The sequence below is a fragment of the Kogia breviceps genome, chromosome 13 (assembly GCF_026419965.1).
Source record: "Kogia breviceps isolate mKogBre1 chromosome 13, mKogBre1 haplotype 1, whole genome shotgun sequence".
Lineage (NCBI taxonomy): Eukaryota > Metazoa > Chordata > Mammalia > Artiodactyla > Physeteridae > Kogia > Kogia breviceps.
The window spans coordinates 83,245,858-83,261,930 of NC_081322.1; the positions used below are offsets into that span (position 1 = coordinate 83,245,858).

General features: G+C 52.3%; 1 protein-coding gene across 5 annotated transcripts in view; it reads left to right on the forward strand.

Annotated features, from left to right (window-relative positions):
• Nucleotides 1-963: 963 nt before the first annotated feature.
• Nucleotides 964-16,073, forward strand: part of TMEM181 (transmembrane protein 181) — a 68,785-nt gene continuing 53,675 nt past the window's right edge. For 2 of the 5 annotated variants that reach the window (XM_059083543.2, XM_067011107.1), the window contains exon 1: nucleotides 1,060-1,255. In XM_059083543.2, the coding sequence (XP_058939526.1) occupies nucleotides 1,125-1,255 (131 nt within the window). In that variant the 5' untranslated portion in view covers nucleotides 1,060-1,124. Of the gene's footprint in view, nucleotides 1,256-16,073 lie in introns of all 5 variants that reach the window. The other 3 variants (XM_067011108.1, XR_010836113.1, XM_067011106.1) reach the window with 3 other exon arrangements.

Below are 16,073 nucleotides of genomic sequence, written 5' to 3' on the forward strand. Positions count from 1 at the left end.
GGGTGAGATTAGAAGATAGGTAAAAGTAGCAGGAAACACAGGAATTCTGAGACTATCTGAACGTGAGAGATCATTAGACTCACCTGAGGAGCTTTGAAAAATACAGATTCCTGGGAACCATATTCTATAATTTAGATTCAATAGGGTCAGTTGGACCCCAGAAACGTATGTGTGTAAATGCTCCTCTGCTGCATACACAACCAACCTCATATGGAAACCTGTCCTGAATTCGTATGGAAGCACACTGACATCATCTGGAACAACCGTTTCTCCACCTGTTATTGGGGCAATTCACAAGAGGAGACGACACCATCTTTGGGTAAGTAGACCCATGGAGGACGTGTGGATTTGGGAGTTTCATTTGACCCACTAGTGTTGAGCTTTGTAGAGGATGAAGAAACTCCTTTGCCCAGACTTTATTTTTTATTTTTGGTGGCTATAGAACGTATGGGAAAGGCATCTCATTTGGACGCATTCCTTTATCATTAAAAGATATTCATTAAGACATAACCGTAATGGGTGTCGTTTAAAATGTTTTTGCGTCAGGTCGAGGGGAACCCGGGAAGAAGGAAAAGCATTCCGGGAGCTGCCCGTGGTGCTGAAGGCGAGACCCCGCGCCAGCCTTTGACCTTCCCAGCGAGAAAGGGCTCTCAGGCCCCATGTCCCTTTCTGTTCCCCTGTCTAGTTTCTTCCCTTTCCCAACAGGAGCAGGAGCAAGGACGGCCCTTTGCATTTTTGTGCTGGGCTGCAGACGACCTGTGCTGGGCTCCACCACCCCCAGCCCGCCCTCTCCTTCTCCCCACTCGCTGGGCGGCGGCTGATGGGCGCGGCGCCCTCCCCTCCTCAGGCCCCCCTCGGCGGGGCGGGGACCTCCATCCCCACCCTCCCTGGGGCCGCCTCCCGGCGTCGTAACGCCGGCGCCCTGAGCGCGCCGGGCGCCCCCTTCCTCCGCGCCCCCTCCCACCTCCCCCTCTCGGCCCCGCCCCGCCGGCAGCCCCGATCCCCGCAGCTGGGAGGAGGTGGGGGGGGCGAAGGAAGCGATACAAAGGGCGGAGCGGCGGGAGGAGGGGACGCCGGGGCTCGCGAGGACGGCGGCGGCCGGCTCCGGCGGGCGCGGCGCGGGCATGGACGCCGAGTACCCTGCCTTCGAGCCCCCGCTCTGCAGCGAGCTCAAGCACCTGTGCAAGCGGCTCCAGGAGGCGTACCGGGAGCTGAAGGAGGACCTCACACCGTTCAGGGATGACCGCTACTACAGGTAGGGGCGGGCCGGGCCGCGGGGCGGGCGGGGGGCGGCAGAGCCCGGCTTCGGAAAGCAGCCCCGCCCACGCCGCGCTCGGGCCCGGCCCGGCCTGCATCGCTCCCGGGCTGGGCGGGGTCCTGCCCTCGGCCGCCCTCTCCTCCGGGCGGGGGCGCGGAGCCCCGGGGAGGGGGCGGCAGGCCGGCGGGGCTTGGTTGCTGCGCTCTGGCTCGCACGCCGGTGGTCAAGGACAGATCCGGGGAGCCGAGGCGAAGGTGGTCAAGGACAGATCCGGGGAGCCGAGGCGAAGGGCTGTTTTCCATTCCTCGCAAGCTGAGCCGAGGTTCTCCAATCCGGAGACAGGGACCCACGGGGCTTTAGTCCCTGCTTTGCTCCTCCCTCTCTCTCCCTTCCCTTCCCGTCACCCCCTCCCCCCTCAGCCCCCCCCCCATGCCTGCCGCGCCGCGCTCTTCGCTCAGGCCTCGCTGAGACCTGCTTTGGGGAGACACCACCCGCCCTCGAGCGTGGGCAGCGAGGGCCTTGGCCTCTCCCCTGAGGTACGCAGGCCCCTGGGCTTCGGTGGAAATCTCTGAGGCTGGGCTGCTGCTGAGGATTGGGGGCAGATGGCCTCGGGGCTGAGCGCCACCAGGGTGAAGATGCTGGCGGAAGCCGTGTGTCAGCACCCCAAGGAGCTGTTGGTTTGGGCTTGGCTTCGTTCCTCTGTGTCTCCCTCTCCTGCGGCCGGAGGGAGAGCTGTGAGGGCCTGCAGTCCCTTGCCTGCGGGCAGGGCACCCGCAGCCTCCCCCCTTCGCTTTGCCTTTCTGATGGGGAAGTGCGTCCATTGCCAATGGCCGGACTTACCTGCTGTGTTGTGCTGTGATGAAAGGACCCTGCAGGAGTCTGGAGACTGGAGCCTAGATTGACTTTGTTACTAACTAGCTCTGTGACCCTGAGAAACTTAATTGCTAACTCTGCACTTCAATAAAATGGGAAGCTTGAACCAGAAGGTTTGTTTAAGGTGAGGGTTCTAGTGACGATTCACTCCCCCAGTGCTTCAGGATGGCAGGTGCATTGCACAGCTATCTTTGAAGTGGTAGTAGTCATTTCTGTACAATCCATCCTGGACTAAAAATCCTATGTGAGTATGTACTCAGAAGAACATGTATCACGCTTATCATCAGATTTTTTTCAAAAGCCTAATGGCTTCCCAGCGGCTAATCAGCAACATATTGCTGACCAGTATATTTGTAATAAAATTACTGAGTGGGAAAGCCCATTTTAAAACATGTAATCTCAAGATCATATGGAGCAGCTTTTAGATGAGCCTCACATCTATCTAATTCAGCCCCCCTAGGAGACCTGACAGTACGGGTCCCTGATGTCATGGGGCTTATAGGTAATTAACGAGTGAGTACACACTGCAACGAGCGCTAGCGTGACGTGACAGAGTGACGGGGTGCTACTTCAGAGAAGGTGGTCAAGGAAGGCCTTTTGAGAAAGTCATATCCGAGAGGGGATGAATGAGTTGCCCACTAGACAATGATCTGGGGAGGAAAGTTCCAGAATAGGAAGAGGAAGTGCAAAGCCCCTAGAGGCCATGAGAGCATGGTATGTTCAAGCAACAGGCAGAAGACCAGCACGTTTGGAGCACAATGGTCAGAGAGGGGCAGGGCCAAGTCACGTAGCACCTTGAGGACTAAGGAATATGGGTTTCCTGAGAATTCCAAGGTGAAGCCATCAGAGGGTTTAAGTGGGGAAGTGACAGGAACAGTTTGGTTGCCCGTCCGACTCAAGCATTTGAATCTTTGCTCCAGGAGCAACTTCATTCGTTGAGTTGGATCTTGAAGACCAGGAATGCACTATGGATGGAAGGGGACAGTGTTGATTTCTGCCCCCTCCCCCTGGCCTGAGAGTACGTTAACCGCGGAGTGCTTTACAGTCTTGTGTGTCGGCCGGCAGAGCCGTTACGCTGAATCACAAAGACTCTTTCACAGTGAGGAGATGTTTCAGGTCACTGAGCTGTCTTCCACTGAATTTTTATATCGGTGGACTGTACCTTTACACACCTAGGTGAAACGCTCCCGGGGTTCTAAAGTGGGAAGCTGAGAGTTACAGCTCCTGCGTCTCTAGCTGGAAGATGAACTTGCTACTATAATTTTTGCTCCTGCTCTTCTCACCATCTTCATCTCCTCATTAGTGATTTATGACTAAAAGCCGCCAGTCCATTCTTCCCTGCAAGACCAGGGATTCACTTCGTGTAGCTGACAGTTTCCTCGTAACAGGGCGTAGAAAGGAGACAGCTGCTAATGCTCTGGTTGGCCCCTCGGTTAGGTGGTCTGTCTGTCTGCATCTTAGCTGCATAACTTGGTATGTAGCTAACTTGGTATCTACATGAAAAACATGCCGTCAAAGGACTCACAGTCATTTTCACAAAATGGGAGATGACAGTTGTACTGCCCGCTAAGAAAGGGGGCAACGCGCGGTGTGGGTGATGAAACCGGAAGCTGGGCATCTGAAATCCCAGCACTATTGAATTTCACTGAGGATCGGTTCATCAGGAAATGAAGCAAGGCCGTTGTGAGACTCAAGTGCTTTTTGAAGGTAACACTACAGGTGCTTTCCAATACAGACAGTGGAAGAACCAAAGCAACCGCCTAAACAATAAAGAAAAGGATTGAGTTGTTGATCCAGCAGCTTAATGATGTCACCAAGTCCTTTCTTTTTTTACTCGGTAGCAATTGGCTGCACTTGGCCCCTAGTAATCCTTTGGGCTATTGCTTCTCATTCATATTCATGGGGAGAACTGGCTGGCTTTCTACAGCTCTCTAAAAGAGGAGGATCAACTTGAAACCCACAGCAAAACTCCTAGAATCTCTTCTGTATCCCCACCAAATGGTACCAATGAAGACAGACATGTGTTAACAAGGACATGGAACGTTCCCGCACTGCAGACAGGGGGTAAATTAGTACAATCACCGTGGAAAATAGTTTGCAGTATCTACTAACATTGAACATACACATACCTTTTGGCCCAGCAACTCCTCTTAGGTATGTACCCTACAGACATGTGTACACATGCACTGAAACGTTCATAGCAGTGCAATTTGTAATACTCCTGAACTGGAAGGCAGCCAAATACTCATCAACAGTAGAATGGATAAATTTGGCTTGTTCCATAAGGGAGTAGGATACAACAATAAAAGTAAACAACTAACAACTACACACACGAGTGAATCTCACACACGCCTAATGCAAGCAAAAGAGGCCACACACTGTTTGAGTCCATTTATATAAAGAAGTATGAAATGGGTAAAATGACTCTACACTGTTGGAAATCAAGATAGTGGTTATCCTTGAGGGGACAGTGACTGGAAGGGGGTAGAAGAGGGTTTTCTGGTGGTGGTTACACAGGGATACCTAGTCTGTGAACAGTTATCAAGCTGTACACATGACACGTGTACTTTGCTGTGTGTGTGTTATTCTTCATTAGAAAGCTTTAAACAACGCCAGCTCCTGTGTCTCATTGACTAGATCGGGCCACTCGTCCCTTCTTGAACACAAGCTGGCAGAGAGGGTGGCATTAGACTTAAGCAAATCAGAGTGCCCCAGGAGCTTGGGGGGGGCAGCTAGCCTAAGGCATAGGTCTTCAAGGGAGGAGGAGGGGTAAATAGCCAGACCAAACTGGGGTTCTGTTCAGAAGAAGATGTGGGGAATGGATGCCGGGCAGGCAATCAGCTATGTCCACGGCATAAAGGATAAAGGGCTAAAGAAACAGGAAGGATAATAGATGTGACCCTTTAGAGCTCAGCTCTCAGAGAATTTGTGTTTGGCCATTGTGAGGATGCATCCTTTCTTTCTTGGGTTATTACTTTATCTGTGTAAAATATAGGAGTGAGCAAGTTGGACTTGAGGTTTCTTGGCCAGTGAGGTGGTGCCCCAGGGTGTCCTCACCCACGAGGCTTCTGGAAGCAACATTTCATCACGTCGGTGGATTCATCAGGGCTCTGGGGCTGACCCTCAGTCCTGCTGGCTTAATTTCGCCAGCACATTGGGAGAATACCGGCTTTCAGTGAAGCCTTCACATTAACCAAGCTCTGGATCAATGTGCAGAATCTGAATGCCAGTTTAACTGGCCGATGCAGACCCATGAGAACACAGGCAATGGTGGGCATGGAGTCAGAGCCAGGGGAACTAGTCAGATCAGGGCTTCTCAATGCCGCCCGCACATCGGCATCATCTGGGGGAGCTTTGAAAGACACAGAGGCCCAGGCCCCACCGTCGAGGATTCTGACTTAATTGGCCTGGGCTGACTCTCAGCCAGGATGGAGAAGCCATGTGCGTGAGGGGAAGGTTTACGAGCATCAGGCTGAGAGAGCCTGGTGTACCCATCTCCTCAGTGGGACGGACTTGCCATCGGACAGGAGTACTGGGAGTTGTTAGTCAAGGCTCCCTCTCGCCTACACAAACTCAGTGGCCGCTGTCGACCATTACGTTGGGTGATTCTCCCTTTACCATGCTCCCAGGCTGACCAACCTTCCTTGTTGAATTAATACATCTGGGCAGGTTGCAGTCAGGTTTAAAGGTCTGAGAACCATTTTTTTTCTATTTAAGGCAAACTTGGGTGTCTCCCACCCTGTGCCATTGGTACTGATGTGAGTGTTAATGTTTCAGCGGGCTGACTTTCTCCTTGTTCTCAGCTTCCTGGAGCAACTCTGGGACTATTGAGCATGGATGTCTCTCTCTGTCTTTTGTTTCTTTTTCGATGGGAGGAAATAAGTGTCCCTGATGAGACTGTGTTATTAGAACCAGCTTCTCTGGGGAATTCCCCAGCGGTCCAGTGGTTAAGACTTTGTGCTTTCATTGCCAAGGGCATGGGTTCAGTCCCTGGTTGGGGAACTAAGATCCCACAAGCCACACAGTGCGTTGGCAAAAAAAAAAAAAAAAAAAAACCTTCTCTGTCTCCATCATTTCAAAGATAGAAAAAATCATTTCATTAAGCTTACATGCTTGAGAACTTAGAACCGGGTACAAATCTGGCTCAGTGGCGGAGGCTGGCACTGTTGTTTTCTATCTGGGACAAGGTGCAGGCCCCAGGTGGGCCGCGGGCCACAGACCTGAGCAAACACATGCGTGAGGGGCCAGCGGCGGACGCCAGGGCACCCCCCGCATGGCTCCATGCCCCCCGACCAGCGCTCCGCTCTCCGCGCCCTGCTCTAGGGTCTCCCTCCGCCAGCTTGCCCCCACCGTGCTCCGGTCTGCCTTCCCCTCCACCCTGACTCCTTCCCACCTGCTTCACCAGACAGACTTCGCTCAGCCCAGCCTCCTCTGGACGCAACAATGTCTTCTTCTCCGACGTACGTTGGTCTGGCTTCTGCCCCCACCCACCGTGTTTTTCCATAAATGGGTTAAAGATGGTCCCGGCACGTTGGCTCCCATGTTGTTTGCTTTTTCACTTATTTCGTAGAAGATGCCTAACTCCCTCCCACTGGCACCCAACTCAAACTCTCACAATTATTTTAAATATAGCCCAAAGAAGCACACTTTTAGCCACTCAGAGTCCCTGCTTTGCACACCTGTGAAACTGCACCCAACATCTGCTAGCCATAGACACAGCCATTGGTACGACAAACGCCGTGGCTGTAAAAAGACCCGGAATCATGGTTCCCCTTGGGAGCCGTCGGACCCAGTCTCCCCAGCCTGCTGCTGAGCGACACCACCCGGACACACCAGCCCCCTTGCTGACCCCCCTCCCCTCTGGGGGTTCCCTGCCCTCTCCTCCTCTGCGCAGTGGCCCTGACCGCCGTCTGGGGGAGGAGGGTCCTCCTGCCGAGAGGGACCTCCCTGCGTTCAACCTGTCCGGCTGTCACCCGACAAAGCTTGTTGTGCAGCACTGCCACCTTGTGGTCCTGTCTCTGCCTGGAAACCCTGGCACGCGCCACACCCGTCCTGGCGCTCCTCTTGCCCTGGTGACCTCGAAGCATCCAATCCAGTGGCCCCTTTCAGGCCCTCACTGTGCGATCCTGAAGGATTTGCCCCCTGGAGCTGGGACTGTCTTGTAGAGCTCTCTTGTCCCTCCAGGGGCTCCAGAGATGCCCTTCTCTCATGTTCGCCTCTTGCACCTCGTCCTCTACACGGTCTCAAAGCTTTTTTTTAAATTTCATTTTTTATAAATTTATTTATTTATTTTGGGCTGTGTTGGGTCTTTGTTGCTGCGCGCGGGCTTCCTCTAGTTGCGGCGAGCGGGGGCTAATCTTTGTTGCGGTGCGCGGGCTTCTCATCGCGGTGGCTTCTTTTGTTGTGGAGCGCGGGCTCTAGGCGCACGGGCTTCACTAATTGTGGCTCGTGGGCTCTAGAGTGCAGACTCAGTAGTTGTGGCACACGGGCTTAGTTGCTCTGTGGCATGTGGGATCTTCCCGGACCAGGGCTCGAACCCGTATCCCCTGCATTGGCAGGCGGACTCCCAACTACTGCACCACCAGAGATAACCCTTCAAAGCTTCTTAGGGAGAGTCTCTGTTTACTGTTTGAGCTCAGAATGGACCCTACTTTTCCCCAAGGCCATGGCACTATGATTAACAGCACTAAACGGGGCTTCCCTGGTGGCGCAGTGGTTGAGAATCCGCCTGCCGATGCAGGGGACACGTGTTCGAGCCCTGGTCCGGGAAGATCCCACATGCCGCGGAGCAACTGAACCCGTGTGCCACAACTACTGAGCCTGCGTGCCACAACTACTGAAGCCCGTGTGCCTAGAGCCCGTGCTCCGCAACAAGAGAAGCCACCGCCATGAGAAGCCGGCGCACGGCAACGAAGAGCAGCCCCCGCTCGCCACAGCTAGAGAAAGCCCGCGCGCAGCAACGAAGACCCAGTGCAGCCAAAAATAAATAAATAATTTTTTTAAAAAGGAGGTGATGTTACCATAAGAAAGGGATTGTGGACTGGGAGGGGAAGTAATATCCTGGTTTGTCACAGCCCCACTTAATGCATGGCATCCAGGACCGATCCCTTGGAGTGATGGTCTGCCCTGCACAGAAATAGGAGTATCGCGCCTCCCTTGATCCAGACACGGTGTTTCTATTCACACGGCCCAAGACTGCATTCACTGTCTTTTGCCCCCTTCAGCCTTTGGACATCATTTCTAATCTTGAGTCTGTCATCATCTCATTAGCTATTCCTCTGATCCCACAACCAGAGGATGATATATTTTGAGGCTGTATTGTTGGGTACGTATATGTTTATAATGGACATCGCTTCTTGCCCTGTTGTGCCTTTTGCTAGTCTACAATGCCGTTCTTTGTCCCTTGAACTATATATTGTCAGATATTAAAATTGCTAGCCTGCTATTGGAGACTCACTATGTATCAAGCCCTGGGCTAAGAGGTTATATGTATCATCTTATATAATTTTCCCAACAACCCCGTTAGGTCTAGAAGACCAAGTAACTTGTCCAAGGTTACTCTTTATGGCCAGAATTCAAACTCAAGTCTGTATGTCCTCACGGTCCTTGTCTCTAACCCCTGCGGTAGACGATTTCAGATTTCAAATTACTCAGGAAAAAAGATCTTTACAGCCCCCAACAGAGCACTGATTCTTAGGATGGAACATTCACTTGTGGTCAGCTTGGGTATGCTGGGGGAGTAGGGGGGACTGGGGTGTGGAGTTAGAACTGCTGGGTGCTGACAGAAAGTCCAATCCAGTGGTCAGAGGGCAGCTTCTGTGGAGCATGGGAGAGACCACAGGCTGACGACCAGGCAAAGGTTGGGTTTGGGGGCCCCACGGTGTGTCTGGCAGCAGGAAAGGCAGGAGGCCTGCATCCCTGATGGTTCTCACCCTCCTGCGCTGCGTCTCAAAGAAAGGACTCCAGTCTTCATAGAAGAGAGGGCTGACGTGAACAAAGCCTGTATTATCTTCTTTCATTCTTCCAACTAGGACGTACCCGGGGGCTTTGTTCAGCGCAGATTCTGATTCAGGCTCCGGGCTGAGGTTCTGCATTTCCAACAGGCTCTCAGGTGAGGCCGATGCTGCCTGTCTGTGGACTACATTTTGAGTTGCAAAGCTTTTGACATTTCTACCTCTGTTTACGAAGGCCTGGGGCTACTAGAAGGTTTCCAAGTCAGGGTCTCAAGCAAAGAGAATAAAACAGAATTCCAGTTATTAGAGCTGGATCCAAAGGTGGGAAAGAAAAAGCAATAAGGTAGAAGCCCCATTTTGAGAACTTGGTCTGAAAAAAAACATATGAGGAGTCTTATTAGGGCAACCCAGGGCCAGTATAACAGCAAAGGCAGCCTGAAGCTGAATTCTAAGGTGTTGGGTTAGGTCAGGGGCTCTCAAACTGTAATGTGTATAAGGGTTACCATAGAACTTGTTTACTAAATGAGGATTCCTAAGTCCTACCCCCCAGGGATTCTGAATTTGTCAGTAAAATTTTGTGTCCTAGGAATCTGCATTTTCACAGATGCCCCGATGTCTGATGGTACTGAATCACAGGCTTTCCAAATCTCTCCCATTTACATTGAGAGCAGGCTTGTGTTCTACCTTAGTTCTTTCTTTTCACTCGCCCTTCTTCTCCTATGGTTGGATCCCTTCTACTTATCCCTTAAGGCCAAACTCAGGTGCAATCTCCTTCCTAAAGCCTCTCATGATGACTCTTACGCTGCAGGCTGACACGGTCTCAAGTCCATCTTGGTTGTATAGGCTGGGTTTCACCTGGCCCCTTGGCTGGTGTCTTTGAGCAGTAGACAACCTGCACCTCCTTTCACTGTGGCCCTAGTCTCTCCCTACCCCACTGCCCGGTCCAGTCTGGGCAGTTCCCGCTTCTTTTACTCTTCCAGCATCCTGTAACAGCTCATACCCACCATACTGGGATCACCTCTCATCATGTACCTCTCCCAGGGCCTTGCAAACGCCATGAAGGCAGGACCACATCTTACCCATCTCTATGTTATGAGCACCTGATACAAAGTCCATCTCATAATGGGTGCTCAACTGATAACTGCTGCATGAAAAACATGAATGAGCAAACAGAAGAGGTTCCACTAATTACAAGCAGCCATACTTTGCCCTAGTTTTTAAAGGTAGGAATTATTAACTGAAGAGTCCCATGTGAGCTCCCAGTAAAACTGAGAAGAACCTGCTGGGCATTGGTTGCCCTAGAGCAACCGCTCAATATAACATAGGAAATTAACTAAAAGCATATAGTGGAAAATTATTAAACTACGTTAGAAAATACTTAGTTAATGAAGTCAAGGAGCCTGATTCCTCCAGCGCCGTTTTTCTTTCTCAAGATTGCTTTGGCTATTCGGGGTCTTTTGTGTCTCCATGCAAATTTTAAGATTTTTTGTTCTAGTTCTGTGAAAAAAATGCCACTGGTAATTTGATAGGGGTTGCATTGAATCTGTAGATTGCCTTGCGTAATATAGTCATTTTGACAATATTGATTCTTCCGATCCAAGAACATGGTATATCTCTCCGTCTGTTTGTGCCGTCTTCGATTCCTTTCATCAATGTCTTATAGTTTTCAGAGTACAGGTCTTCTGCCTTCTTAGAACGGTTTATTCCTAGGTAGTTTATTCTTTTTGATGCAATAATAAATGGGATTGTTTTTTAAATTTCTCCTTCTCAAGGTCTATTCTTTATATGGAGCCACTATTTATTTAGTTTGTTATTTATAAAAATATTTATTTATTTGGCTGCGCCAGGTCTTAGTTGTGGCATGTGGGATCTCTAGTTGCGGTGTGCGGGATCTTTAGTTGCAGCATGCGCTCTTTTAGTTGCGGCACGTGGGCTCTTAGTTGCGGCATGAGGGATCTAGTTCCCCGACCAGGGATCGAACCCGGGCCCCCTGCATTAGGAGCATGGAGTCTTAACCACTGACCACCAGGGAAGTCCCTGGAACTCCTATTTAGAATATATGAAGAAATCCTACACCACCACCACCACCACCACCACCACAACAACAACATGGCAAAATATCCAAAAATGGGCAAAACATCAGGACAGAGAGTGTACGGATTAGGAAACCCAAAAGGCATATGGAGAAATGCTCCGACTCTGGAAACAGGGAAATGCCGATTAAAACATTAAAACTAAGAGATGGGTTGGGCAGTTCGTCTGGTAAACACTGCCCTGATGCTCTGCTTTTAAGCATCACCAGGATCCTGGCTGACACCTGATGCATGAAGGCCCTGGGCTGTGTGCCAGCGAGGGGATCCCGACACGGCTGCACCAACCCGTCTCTCCCTAGCCAGCCCTGGGTGACGTCCCCCACGGTCCTAGCACTGCCATTTTGTCCCTCACCCTTGGGCTCTGCACCTCGGTTATGGCTTTCCAAACTCGTAAGGGTACCGTCTTAGCTGCAGGGCTAAGCACCCTTTTCTTTAATACTGGAAAAATGATTCCTTTCTACGGAGTACAGCTTTCCATCAGGTGCTTTGAGTACAACCTCAGGAGGCCTGCGAGAGGGGCAGCTTGCTGGGCGGCGTGCAGCTTATCCCTGCGCTGTGCATGCACCGTGTCCCTTCCTTCTCACTTCCTTAGCTGGCACTTCTGTGCGGAACATCTGTCTACCGCGTCGCCACCGCTGAAGCATGAGGAAGGTATCACTGGCCCAGGCTTGGAACACACTCCCCAGGGGAGGGGTGGCCTCCTTGGACCGACAGTCCCCACCAGTCCCATGTCATGGTGCTTCGTTCACCACTTGGCGTGTCCAGGTGGCGCAGCTCTGTGCTTAAGGGAGGTCCGAAATGCCTTGAACTGGCAGCCCGTGTTTGGACTGCATCTGGAATTCAACGGCGGAGGCACCGTATGCTTATCAGAGCTCTTCCTGGCGGTTCACCCCGGCTTCATTATTTTTATGTGTATCTTAATGTGAGCCGAGCTGTGGCCCACGCAACAGAGCTGTTTTGTTTTTTCTTTAACGCTACATCTTGCTCTGAGCCAAGAAGAGACGAGAAAGATATTCATTTCCTAGGGAACAGAGCAGGGGTAAGCACGCCAGCTATTCCCTGGGGCCCCAGTCTGTCCTTGGCTGCAGTGATGACTCAGCTGCTACAGCAGCAAGAGCGTCATTTGCCAGGTGAGAACAGGCCTCCAAGCTGGGGCAGGACATCCAAAGCATGGAGCATGCCTTGTCCCTGAAATATGAAAGCTGGGGCTCTGGGTTAGTTTCCAGGGCCACCATGACAAAATACCACAAACTGGGGGGCTTAAACAACAGACATTTATGGTCTCACGGTTCTGGAGGCCAGAATTCTGATATCAAGATGCCGGCGGGTTTGTTTCTTCTGAGGGCTGTGAGGGAGGACCTGTTCCAGGCCTTTCTCCTAGATTCTGGTGGCCCCGCATGTCCCTTGGCTCACAGGTGGCTGCCTGTCTTCACATCGTCTTCCTTCTATGCATGTCTGTCTCACATCCAAATTTCCCTTCATTATGAGGACACCAGCCATGTTGGACCAGGGCGCACTCTGACCTCCTCTTAACTTGATCATCTGCAAAGACCCTATTTCCAGAAAAGGCCACCTTCACGGGCACTGGGGGTTAGGACTTCCGAATCTTTTGCGCGGGGCACGATTGACAGAGAGCTGTGGATTTAGGTTCCTCTCTGCAAATACTTTCTAAACTAGCGGCGGAATGTTTGTTGAACGTCAGTCAGGAGGACTGAACCCTGACTTGGATCCATTGCTGCCATCTTGGAATCAGGTCTGTGCATCTTGTGGAATCATCTCAGATTCCTCCCAGCTCTAAAACCAAGACAGCTGTGGGTCTGAAGGGGGTGGCCCAGTGACAGTCTCCCCAGCAGAGGTGTCTACAGTCTTCTCTGTGTCACCCGAACTGCCTGAGGTTTATCAGGTTCAGGCTGGGAAAGGGGTGCGTGCGCGCGTGCGTGCGTGTGTGTGTGTGTGTGTGGCGTGTGGTATGTGTACGTGTGTGCGCTGGGGCAGAGGAGGGTGTGGGTTGTGGGCAGAGGACACAGCTCTGGCCCAGGCCTCTAGTATGGGAGGAACCCAGCCAGCCCAGGAGCTGTTGGGTTAGAGGTAGGGAGACCAAATTGTCCTGGCTTTAGCACTGAAAGTCCAATGTCCTGGGAAACCCCTCAGTCCCAGGAAAACCGAGCCAGCTCGTCACCCTAGAAGTGAGAGGCGGCCTGCAAGTGACCAGTCTGCCAGGAGAGACTCCAGGTAGAGCCAGAGGAGGCAGGGCCCCAGGCTGTGTAGATGCGCTGTGCACTGGGAGTCGCGTGTGCGAGAGCTGGGTGTCACGGCCCGGGTCAGCAGCAGAGGTGACTGGGGCACACACACGCTTGCGCCTCTCCACTCTGGAAGGCTTCTCCCTCCTTCTTCCAGCTCGCTCATTCCCTTTCCATAGTCCTGTCCCCCCTCTGCATTCAATAGAGACAGCCCCGTGGCCTTTGGGCCGTGGTTCTCAAGGGAGAATCCCCTCAAGGCAAAAACCCTCAAGGCCCTTTCTTTCACAGCAACTATTTTGTAGCACTTCCTTCCCAATCCTGAAATGAAATCTCTTGTTAATACCTTACCTGCTCCCATAACTTAAGAAAAAATAACTAAATGGAACCTAAACAGCAGTGAAAGGAATGTGTGAACGGTCTGCCTTTCACCTGACGATGCTCTTCTCTCCCGCACGTGTCTTGAGGGAAACGCACCAGGAGGCGGGATTTTCGGAAGCCACGGCTTTAGGCTCGCGGTTGCCTAGGCGGGACTGCAGGGCACTGCCACGCCCCCTTGGACTTTTCCACACCCGCGTTCCTGCCACATCCCTCTCCCTCGACTGCTCCATATCGACCTGAGCTGTGTGGTTTAGGCCACACCTAGGAAGTCCGGATAAATCCCCTTGTTCTGTGTATTCGAAGGCAAAGCAGAGGATTTCTGCAGCCCAGTGACCCCCGACCTGCATCTGGATGGCCTCCTGTATACCTGGGACTGCTCACTCAGCATTTCCCCTACCTTGCCATCGTGGCCCTTATTTGAGCAGCTTGGTTTGGTGTGTAGGACATGGCTTGGGTGCTGGGTGGTTCCCTGCTGGAAGGCTGGCTTTCTGGGGTGAGCCAGGCCCCCCAGGTGTGCTGCGCCCGGGATGGGGGGGAACGTGGGCGGGTGGAGCACTGCCCACCCGCTCTGTCTCCTAGGGAATGACGGGACCAAAGCAAACCTGGAAATAATGCTGCTGCAACCCGGGACCGCGGTGCACTTTCCGTTCTTCTTAATTCACCCACATGGCTGGGAGAGCGCCCACTAGCTGTATTTGTTTGTGGGGCAGTGCAGCTAACAAAGTCCTGTTGAAATCGAACCATCAAGTCCCTGAGGACCTGAAAATGGGATTATGTTTCTACGTGAAGATGATTACAGTCTCCCCTGGTTGATCTATGCAGCGTGGTGACGGCAGTGTTTCTGAGGTGTAACCCCGTGCTCTTGAGTGAAGAGAGCCCTCAATTTCAGAGTCAGGCCAACAAAGATTACTTAAAAGTCAATTTGGAAAGGACAAGCATGCCTATTGCCCAGGGGTGAATGATCCAGGAGCTCCGGACCGGGCATTCTCCCAACAGCGGGCCGCCTTCAGCTTGTGCAGGGTGACGTACAAACTCAAATACCATTCCTTGCTGAAGTAAGAATGGTAACTCGGCTGCAGTTCTCCTTGTTGAGAGCGATGTCAAGCGACACTGAGAGGCGTTAATTGTCACTTCGTAGAGATACGGTACTGTAGCACTTAATATTATTGGTTACAAGTATTAATTTCAGCCAAAAGGAAGGAATTTATGACAGAGATACAGAGATAATGTACAAAACCAAAGAGCAAAAATGCAGCTGGATCTCAAGAAGGAACTGAAACTGATTCGGCGTAGATCCATCTTTTTCATCTCTCTTTCCAGTGCTCCAAACCCCTGGTTATCAAATTTGCAGTGCCTTGGAATCCTTTAGAAAGCCTTAAAAACGGCTGATGCCTGGCCACTAGGACATTTTAAAGCTCCTCCAAGTGATTCTGACTTCAGCAAATGTTGAGGTCCATTGTCCTAAACTACTTTGCTTCTCTGTCCTTTTGTCTCAGCTGCCTGGGAGCCCCCACCCTTTGATCAATACCAAAATCTCTTCTCTGTGCTCAGTTGCAGGAGGCAACGGCTACCGGGCAGGCATTAAGGGAAGTCACCGTTAATATGAGATCACAGGGCACTGCCCCGGCGGTCCAGTGGTTAAGACTCCGCGCTTCCACTGCAGGGGGCACGGGTTCAATCCCTGGTCGGGGAACTAAGATTCCACCTGCATCTTGGAGTGGCCAAAAAAATAATAATAATAATAATGAGGTCGTGGGCCTTAGCTGGGGCCTCAACAAAGCCCCCCAATCCTGCTAGGTTCTCCCAGGCTGCTCATTTCCCCAATATCTGCAACAGCGATTTCAGCCTCCGCCAGCTCTTTGTCCTGGATCCCGTTGGCAGGTCCCCAGAGCTGCCGGGCCCTGCCCAGTATCCACCCATCCCAACCCCGCTGTGGCTCCATACCTCGCTCCCTCACCTGAGCCATCCTGTGGACGCTCGCGTGGTTCCCAGCCGTAAGCCTCCTCCGCCACACGCACTAGGGAGGCCACTCCATCCCACACTGGCGGGACTGGTGCCCACAGGCCCTGGTTCCCCGGTGGCCACTTGCGGGGGCCCAGGACATAACCCGGGTGTGTAGGTCAGACTCTGACCCGTGGGAGACAGATGGCAGGACAGAACCAACAGATTCCTTCCCGACGCGGTAGTTTCTGTCTGCCTCTCCGGAGCTACCCTGGTGGTGTCCGTCTGTCCCTCTCGAGCTACCCCGGAAGACCGCGCAACCAGCTGTGCTGGTCGG